The sequence below is a fragment of the Megascapheus bottae genome, chromosome 22 (assembly GCF_031878675.1).
Source record: "Megascapheus bottae isolate mThoBot1 chromosome 22, mThoBot2.hap1, whole genome shotgun sequence".
Classification (NCBI taxonomy): Eukaryota; Metazoa; Chordata; class Mammalia; order Rodentia; family Geomyidae; genus Megascapheus; species Megascapheus bottae.
In genome coordinates, this window is record NC_143530.1 from 17,001,796 (window position 1) to 17,012,028 (window position 10,233).

At 39.8% G+C, this 10,233-nt stretch overlaps 1 protein-coding gene across 1 annotated transcript; it reads left to right on the top strand.

Annotated features, from left to right (window-relative positions):
• Positions 1-2,816: 2,816 nt before the first annotated feature.
• On the top strand, positions 2,817-6,162 carry H1-6 (H1.6 linker histone, cluster member). Its single transcript, XM_090356261.1, has one exon. The coding sequence runs from the start codon at positions 4,194-4,196 to the stop codon at positions 4,812-4,814; it is 621 nt and encodes a 206-aa protein (XP_090212387.1). The 5' UTR covers positions 2,817-4,193; the 3' UTR covers positions 4,815-6,162.
• The last annotated feature ends 4,071 nt before the right edge of the window (positions 6,163-10,233 follow it).

The window sequence follows — 10,233 nt, forward strand, 5'->3', positions numbered from 1 at the left end:
CCATGACTCTCACCAATAGTAAGGAATGCCTTCTTGATGACTACTCCCAGTGCCAACAGCCACTTCTTCCAGACAGGCAGTCTATCAAACCCATGTGGCTTTGATTATCCCCACCCATGCAAAAATGTAACAAAATTCTCTAAAAAACGAAGTTATCTTCCATGTAACAAGTATGAATTACTGTTTCAAGCTGTCAAATGAGCTGAATATGGGAATGCTTGTTACAGAAACCCACATCTTTCTTCATAGACTAACGGGTCTTGTGCACAGATAGTTGAGATGATTCTCTCAAGCCAATGCCTTTCTCTGTAGTAGATTTTAACATTTGAAGAGTATAAAACAGGATTCATCATTATCATCTTGTCATGAAAAAGAAAGAAAATTCATTTTACAATACTTCAAAAGTCAGCATTTATTTAGTCACTTTTCCATTAGATATATTTTGTTTGATATCACTTTTTAAAAAGAAAGAATTTGAGGACATGGAGTCAATTCCTCTCCCATCTGCTCAGAGGGATTCACACTTGACAGAAGGGAGGATTCTAGGAACTTTTTTTTTTCACATTATGATGAGAAGGCTTTGTATCTTAATATTTTTATTACAACGGTGATGTGTAGAGGCATACAGTTATATAAGTGAGGTAACGTGTACATTTCATTTTGGATAATGTCAAGCCTTCTTTTACTCTCTGTTTCCTAAGAACTTTTAACAACTGCTCTTGGTGTGAATAACAAGCATGAACTATTCAACCTGTCATCATTCAAGGACCTTTGGTTCTCTCACTGTGGCTCCTCAGGGATTATGAGCAATCTAATGTTACCATTTTAAACAATCTCTTCACCTTGGCATTTGTCCCTCTTTCCTTTGTGAGAACCTGTACTTCTTTTCATCTGACAAGTTCATATCCTTCAACATTTTGCTAACATGGAACTCACAGTACAATGACTAGGTCACAGTCATTTATTTTAGCAATATACACACTTAAACATACAGAATGTGGATTCATGTAAGAGTCCCATTCAACAGCTGTACTACCTGGTAAATGAATGCCTTTTTTCCTCATCTATAAAGCAGGGAAAATGAAGGTTGTTGCAACAATTGAATGCATTAGTATTGTAAGTTTTGAATGTGAATTGCTCCCCCTTAACCTCATGTACTGGGCACTTGGTTGTCAGACGATGGGCTTTTGGATGTGACAGGATTCTGAAGGCTCTAACTTAATAAATGGATTAACAATCCATTGATGGAGTCATAAGATGGTGTGATGGCATTATTGGGAGTTGTTTATTTAAAAAAAGTAAGAGGTAGGATCTGTGGTATATAAGCCACAGGGGGTGGGGAGAATGTCATTGGAGCCATATGTTGCTTGGCCCTTTCCTATGTTCACTCTGCTTCGTGTCCACCATGATTTGATCTGGTCTACCACATCTTCTCCACAATGATTGGCTGAAATTTCTGATCCTATGAGCTAAAGTAAATCCTTCCTTCCTCTCTTAAGTTCTAGGTATTTTGGTCACAGATATGTGAAAACTTTAATATATTTATCCACAAGGTACTTAAATCATTGTCTGGAACAGAGAAAGCATTATTCTCAGAGTCAAAGAGAATAACAAATAGTTGATGAATTACAGAACTAAATCAGTGTTTTCTTTTTTTTCTTTTATAGGAAGAAGCAAACAGTGTTTGGACATATCTTATCTATGTTGGACTCTGTTTCATGTCACTAATGCAATGATGAAAATGAGTGATATAAGAAGATAAACAACCAGTATTTTTTTTTTTTGCCAGTCCCGGGCCTTGAACTCAGGGCCTGGGCACTGTCCTTGCTTTAGTCAAGGCTAGATCTCTGCCACTTGAGCCACAGCACCATTTCTGGCTTTTCATTTCTATGTATGTGATACCTAGCAATCGAACCTGGGTCTTCGTGCATGCTAGGCAAACGCTCTACCCCTAGGCTAAACTCCTGGCCCCAAACAACCAGTATTTTAAAATTAAAACACTAGCTTTTTTTCCCCCTGAGTATAAAAGTATTAAATGTTTATTGTTGAAATCTGTGAAAGAGAGAAACTTACAAAAAGGAAAATTTTTCTCCTAGTATCTCCTATTCTTTTTACATATATGTAGCTAATTATGTATATAAATATGAATATATAATATACACATAATAAATAATTACCATGTATAAAACAAATGTTTGTTGTGATGTAAATATATATATATATATATATATATATATGTTTTTGGGGTTTTTTTGCCAGTCCTGGGCTTGAGCTCATGACATGAGCCCTGTCCTTGGACTTTCTCAAGGCTAGAGCTCTACCACTTGAGCCTCAGCACCACTTCCAGCTTTTTTCTATGTATGTGGTACCGAGGAATTGAACCTAGGTCTTCGTGCATGCTAGGCAAGCACTCTACCACTAGGCCAGCCAATATAGTTGTTTTTTATTGTTGGTTTTTTTTTTTCTTTTGCCAGTCCTGGGCTTGAGCTCAGTGCCTGGGCACAGTCGTTGGGCTTTCTCAAGGCTAGTGCTCTACCCTTGAATCATAGTGCCCCTTCCAGCTTTTTCTGTGTATGTGGTACTGAGGAATTGAACCCAGGGCTTCATGCATGCTAGGAAAGCACTCTACCACTAGATCATGCTCCCGGCCCCATAAATATATATATATATATATATATGTACACACATGTAGTTATATTTATTATACTTATATATGATATATATAGTTTTTATAACTACAGTTAGAAATATTTATGGATATATAGTATTTATGAATGCTGCTTTATGTGATTCGTTCTCTGTTGTTGAGTATTTTAAAAATGTAATATAGGCATGCAAATCACCTATTTTTATACTTCCTCTCCCTTTTTTTAAGGAAAAAATTAAGTCAACCACTGGCCAAGATTGGTTAGGCATATAGCTCAGTGGTTAAGTGCTTGTCTTGCATGTACAAAGTGTTGGGGGGGCAGTCAGGAAAAAGGGAAGTAAGGGAGATAGGGAAAGAAGAGGGAGAACGGCTTGTACTTGTCCTACAACTTGTGCAGCAGGCAGACTGTGAGTTTGAATTTGTCTCAAGAAATCAAATTCCTATGCCTCCTTGGCCTATAGAATAAATACCAGAGTTATCACACAGGCATTTGAGGATGGTCACAAAATAGTGGTAAGGTTGTTTCTCTGGCTGAAACCTTGTGTTCCATTAGGCTTTTCTCAGTATCCTCCTGAAAGGCGGGGCCTTCATGATCAAGTACTTATTACCAGGCTTACCACCAAGAGTCCCATGAGAGGCCTAACACTGTCACTTTTCTGATACATCTAGCACAGCTTGAATCTGTGGTTTCCATTGGGCTATTCAGGCCAAGGTTCCTGTCTCATGATATATAGTTATTTACAACAGGGACTGTGTCCATTTAAAGATGGGAGGAGGACGTCAGTGAGGATTAATCTAATGGAAAGAGAAGAAAAACTCAATAATGGAGACACAGTCATTGTATGAGTCCATCCTTTTGGGTTTTCCTATCTTGCTTCAGACATGAAGAAGTGGCTTTGATCACAGACAATTTACGTCTTGTAGATTAGGTCTTATTGCATTATGCTTACCTACGTAAGTTTACCTGAATGGGAACATATCCTGAACATCTTATTAAATTTTAGTAAATGTTGTCCAGCTACACAGAGAGCTAGAACAAGAAAACTGTGTTACTTCCTTCACATATATAACTGTTTTTCAATAAAAATTGGGATAAGAATAATTTATTTTCTTCACCACTTAGAAGCCATCCTTATAGAAGACCACTCAGAAGAGACAAAGTAAGTTTTCCACCAAAAGTTACTTTGTGAATTTACAATGAAAAGTGGAAATTTGGTTTCTCTCCTTGACTTCGGCTGAAAATCGAAGGCTTTCTGGAATAGTTTTGGCACGAAAGGTCATTTATCATTAAAAGATAAAGAGACATGTGAAATGTAGGTCCCCAGGGACCATCTGGCAGTGGAACCTGGGTGGTTCTGACCAGAGCAAATTTGGGGGATTCAACTTTTGAGAGTAAAACAAACACAAATTCTCCCTCCCTTGGGCGTTGGTGGCGCCTGAGAGATGCACCAATCACAGCGCGCCCTGCCCTATATAAGGCGCTGAGGCGCCTGCGGTATCTTGCACTTGTTGCTGGTTTTTATACTTTACGGTTGTCTGCAGTGTTATGTCCGAGACGGCTCCCGCAGCTTCGACTGTTCCTGTTCCGGGCACTATGGAGAAGCCTCCGGTCAAAAAGCGAGGGAAGAAACCAGTCGGCTTGACTGGTGTCAGTCGCAATGTTAGGAATGCCTCAGTGTCCAAGTTGATCACTGATGCTCTTTCCATGTCTGAAGAACGGTCAGGGATGTCCCTGGCCGCGCTCAAGAAAGCGCTGGCAGCTGCCGGCTACGACGTGGAGAGGAATAATACTCGCATCAAGCTGGCTCTGAAGAGCTTGGTGAACAAGGGAATTCTGGTGCAGACCAGAGGCACTGGTGCCTGCGGATCTTTCAAACTCGGCAAAAAGGCTGCTCCTGAAACCAAGGGCAAAGCCAAAAAGACTGGCAAGTCCAAGAAGCTGGTGTTATCCAGGGATTCGAGATCTCAAAAGAACGCCAAGAACAACAAGGGCGTCAAGAAGCCGAAGGCTACACCGAAGAAAACGGCCGGCAGTGGAAGGAAAGGCAAAGGGGCAAAGGGCATTCAACAGCGCAAGAGTCCGGCGAAGGTGTCCGCAGGAAAGCCCAAAGCAGGCAAGCCAAAGCTGAGCCTGCAGAAAGCTACGAAGAAGGCAACGTCCAAGTGAAGAGCTTTAAATAAAACCAGTTTTCACAGAACCCAAAGGCTCTTTTAAGAGCCACCCAAACGTTTATTTTAAAGGGCTGAACACTTGACTAGAACTAGTTGAGCAGGTAGGGGATTGTGATGAAGTGTGAAGTCAAAGGCTGGTTTCAAAATGGGTTCAGTGGAGATCTTGAGGGGGTAAATACTGAGATTCTTGGGTGATATTTCTTCCCGACTTGGGAGTTTAAAGTGTGATAGAACTTGCCATGTAAATGTCCACTCTCTTCTAGGAATGGCCATCGAAGGGAAATGTATGTGAATGCAGCCATCATTTTGGTTATTTCAATTCTTGCTCTCCCCCTGAGTTTACATTCATATATCATTACACCTAGGCTTTCCTGGTCTTCAGACTTCACAAGGATCAAATATGAAGCTCTGATGTCTCAGAATTGGGGATAGGGGAAAATAGTTTTAAGAAAAAATAGCCTCTAGCTAAAATTTTAGAGTCACAAAATGACAAAAAAAAATCCTTTTAGTGTTTGGGTACAGTTGCAAGTATATTGGATAGTGTTTATACTGGTAGATGTGTAGCATATCAAGAATGCACATCTATTACTGATACATAGTATAAAGTTATTTAATTCTATGGCCTAATGAGATTGTAATTTTAATCTGTATAATTTAGGAAAAGAACATATTAACTGGAAATTGGCTAAAGCACACGATAGGCTGTAAAATGTTAAGAACTTCAAAACTTAATGGAAATATTCACAGTTCCATGGTCTTACAGCTTGGAATCAAACTTTTTGTCAAAAAGTTGTACCAGGAACTTCAGAGAGTAAGCTGAAGTGCCTTTTTCTTTCTCCCCCCCCCCACCCCATCCCGATGCTTGAACTCAGGGCCCAAGCACTGTTCTTGGGCTTTCTCAAGGTTAGAGCTCTACCACTTGAGCACCTCTTCTGGCTTTTTCTATATATGTGGTACCAAGAAATTGAATATGGGTCTTTGTGCATGCTAGGCAACACTCTTACCTGTTGGGAGCCAGAGTGGAATCAAACTGTACCTTGATTTGCATCAGACAAATGCTTTATTGTCTTATTGTTTTCTGGCCTTATTCTGTTTAAATGACCTGAGATTTACCATATGAATGTAACACCTGGAAGTTCCCTGGTTTCAAGAAGGGATATAGGCCTTGAGTTGAAAATAAACACTGCTGCAGTTTTTACCTGGGCTGCAGGCCTCCCGGACCCCATGTGTTTGTCTCTCTTCTATTTTTTTCCAGTCCCTGCCCTCTATTTCAGGAACCCCAATTTGCTGCCCGTAGGCCCCGGCACTTACCATTAGGCCAAACTCCTGGCCCCATCTTTTTTTTTTTTTTTTTTTTTCAAATGCTTGGATTTTCTCTTAATTTGTGGGTCAGTGTACTTACAATAACTTTTTAGTGTCAAAAATCTTGCCTTTACACTTAGTCTGCATATGAAATATTAGTTGCCATTATTTCTATGTCAGAAATCATTCATGACTTTGAGAAGTCCTTCTAAGATAGTTGACTAGAACCCATGGTTCCCAATTCCCTCCTCCACTTCCAGAGAAAAGGACCCATGACTGTGTCCTTTGCTGAGTTGTACCCAGTGTGTCAGTTGTCACTATGCCAGGATGGATTACATCTTGTGTCCTTCCTGAGTACAGGGCCTGCTTCAGTCCAGGAGGTGCTTCTGTGCAATTTTGAAGCCAAACATCATCTCAGTCACTGCTGTGATTGTTCTGGCATTCTCACAAATTCTTAAGGTTTATTATAAATGTGAATTCCATACTGTTAAACTATTTGGAGCCTTGGTTTAGAATAGCTTTGATAAAAGCCCAAGGCAAAAGTATATGGTTTATTATTTTATCACCACTTTAGTGTGACAAGATTTCCAAAATCACAATAAGCACTATAAATGCCAACACTGAGGCTTACTTTTCAACAGCTTTTTATCACGTTATAATGAAGGTAACTACTCAAATTTAAAGTATCCCTGAGAAAGCAGCTCAGCCCTTTTCATAATTTAGTCGGTCACCCTGAAATGGGCTTTTTTTTTTTTGTCTCAGAGTACCATGGGTTTTCCTTCTGTACCAGTTTTAAAGAGTGCTACCCTGAATTTGTAGTAATCTAGTAGCTTGCATGTAGTTTATGCACAAGTCTACAACCATAGCCAATAATGTCTTCTGCTTCACATGCTCAGTGTAGGTAACGGCATGCAGAATCACATTTAACAGAATATCTTTGAGCACTCTGAGGCCAGAATTGGCACTTAATGCCACCAGACAAAGATTTTGCCATATACTTAATATCTCTAACCACCTTGCTATGGTGCATAGAATCCTCTTTCCTAAGCACTTCCCACCCTTGCCATAATCAGATGTGGTTGTTCATCAGCCTGAACATAGACCTGATGCATTTTTTTAAAAATATTTTTTGCAGGCTTAATTTTAAACCACAAGTGTTTCCAGAGTTTTCCAAATTATGTCAACAGAGTGGGTGAAGCAAGGAAAATATGTATTAATGTTTCAATATTTGGATTGGCCAGTGAAATCTAGTTCATCTTTGTGTATCTGCAACTGCACAAGTAGGAAGTGAACGTAGTCATATCAGATCTAAGATAGTGCTCAAAGAGCCTTTTTAGGATTAAGTTTTCATTGAACTACTAATAAACTACATAACAATTTCTGGAATGGGGGTGTATAAATGATGTCTAAACTAAGGGTGCATTAATATATCAATGTACCTACCCTCCCAGTACTAAAAAATTTTCTATTCCAACCTACTTATCCATGGCATTCTTTGTGTGGAATAAAGTATAAGCCTGGTTATGACAAAGCTCTGCCCTTAAAGACTCTGTGTTTTAGAAGATAAAAATGTAATTGAATAGTTACAAAGTAAAGATTCCAAACCTCTACAATCTTCTTCCTCTTTTCCCTGACCTGAAACACTGATTGACTCCTTTTGTTGCAAATGTTTGTTAAGAAGCAAGGAACCCAAGGCTCTCTGTGCATATGACCAGTTGTCCTGGCTGCCTTCTTCCCTTTCTGTGCTCCTGTCTGATCTGCCTGTATTTCTAAACATGCTATTTTCCCCCCACTTTTTCCTTCTCCACTTTTTTTCTGGCTGCCAGACCTTGGAAAAAAGAACTGATGTTTTGGAGAGTTGGGAATTTACTATGGCACAGAGCTAATAGTTGATTTAAGGTCATCATAAAACCTACGAAGTCTTATCCTGGCAATCTTTACTACGAATATTGGTTTTAAGAAAATGGTTAATCCTTTTCCTCTCTTTTAAATGCAGAAGATTTTGATCTAAATATGGTTTGAGGAAACTTCTCAAGCCACAAATTCCTCCTTAGCTTCCTGCTGAAGCTTTTGAAAATTTCTACCTAAAGAGTCACTGTTTTTTGTTGCCCCCCCCCCCATTTTGGTGTTTTTGCCAGACCTCGGGCTGGAACTCAGGGCATGAGCACTATCCTTGAGCTTTATCAAAGCAAGTGCTCTACCACTTAAGCCACAGCACCAGTTTCAGCCTTTTCTGTGTATTTGTTACCAAGAAATTGAACCCAGGACTTCATGCAGGTCCAAGAATCACTATTCTTAAAAATAAACATATAAACCAATTAGCAATCATCCAACCTTCTCACACTGTAGTTAATACAAAAATGCCTATTTGAAAACTTAGGTTGAAACTATGACCTGAGAGATACAGCATAGTTTAGCATCAGACTTATGCACATGAAAGGAGAAAGACAAGGAGAAAAGATGCTCAAAATGAGCAGAAGAGCTCAAAAAGCCATGTTTTTTTTTTAAAAAACTTTAAAAACTAAGGTTTTAAACCCCAAATTGAGTTTCTAGAAATTCAACTTTTGCTATCCACTTCCCAACACAAATGCTTTAGAGAAGATTTGGTTAGCAAACTTTACAGAGAAAAAGTGAAATGCCTTTTGTAATTGGAAAAGTTCTGGAATCTTAACATGGTTTTGTGTGGGGGTGTGTGTTTGCATGTGCATGTGTGTGCATGTGCATATATGCACGTGTGTGGGCATTAGTCTTGGGGTCTTAACTCAGGGTCCGGGCATGGTCCCTGAGCTCTGAGCTCAAGGCTAGCACTCTACCATGAGAGCCACATCTCTACTTGTCTTTTTGGTAGTCAATTGGAGATAACAATCTCATGGACTTTCTTGTTCAGACTGGCTTCAAACCTCAGTCCTCAGATCTCAGCCTTTTGAGTAGGTAGGATTACGGCTATAAGATGCAGGCACCCAACTCAACATGCCTTTGAATTGTGAAAATAAAAAGACATGGTCAGGCCAGGACTTTGGACTAGTGGTAGAGTGTTTGTCTAGCATAAGCCTTGGGTTCAATTCCTCGGTACCATCTAGACAGAAAAAGCTAGAATTGATGCTGTGGCTCAAGTGGTAGAGCACTAGCCTTGAGGAAAGCCCAAGGACAGTGATCAGGCCCTGACTTTAAGCCCCAGGATTGGCAAAGAAAAAAAAAATACATTGTAGCCTGGTGTGATGGCTCATGGGTGTATTCCTAGCTACTCCGGAGGCTGAGCTCTGAGGATCGAGGTATAAAGACATCCAGGTCACTACAAAGCCTTGAGACTCTTACCTCCAATTAATCATTAGAAAATGGGAAACGGGGCTGTGGCTCATGGGTAGAGCCATAGCCTCGAGCTGAAGATCTCAGGGCCAAGCCCAGGCCCAGGGGTAGGACAGTAGCCTTGAGCTGAAGAGCTCAGGGACAGTGCCCAGGCTCAGAGGTTCAAGCCCTGTGACCCACAAAAAAAAAAAAAACATTTTGCTTTTAAAATGTGACCACAAAGAATATTTCATAATGATTCAAGTAGCCACAGAACCATTAAGAATACATTATACACAATATGAGAGGAATTTCTTTTACTTCCCAGGTTGTTTTTCTTTTATTCTGTTACCAATTCAGGCAACTCTGCATGTCTGGTATTCCAGCTGGTAAACTGCATTCTCTAATACGTATGAGCTTTTATCTGCAAGTGTTGTTCCAGGTACCAGCTTCTCTAACCCTTTGCTCTCAGTCATGTGACCACTGTGGTATGTTCGCTTATGGACACTAGGTGGCATGCCTCCCCTTACTACCACCCTTTGGTACTATTTTTGCCAGTGGTGAAAAAAAAAAAAAAAAAAAAAAAAAAACTTTAAATTGTTGGCATTCCATTTTTTTCAAGTGTAGTTAACCTTTGGTCATCTTTTTCTGGTGACCAAACCAGAAAAAGTAAGTGAAGTAACGCAGAAAATATAGACATACCACTGAGGTAAAACAAGAGTTTGATCATGTCAGTAGTAAATGACACTGAAAGGTCACAGTTGCTAGCACCTTGTAAATGTGTTATTTCTTGAAATCCTAAGCCCTGTGAAAAACAAAACAACAAT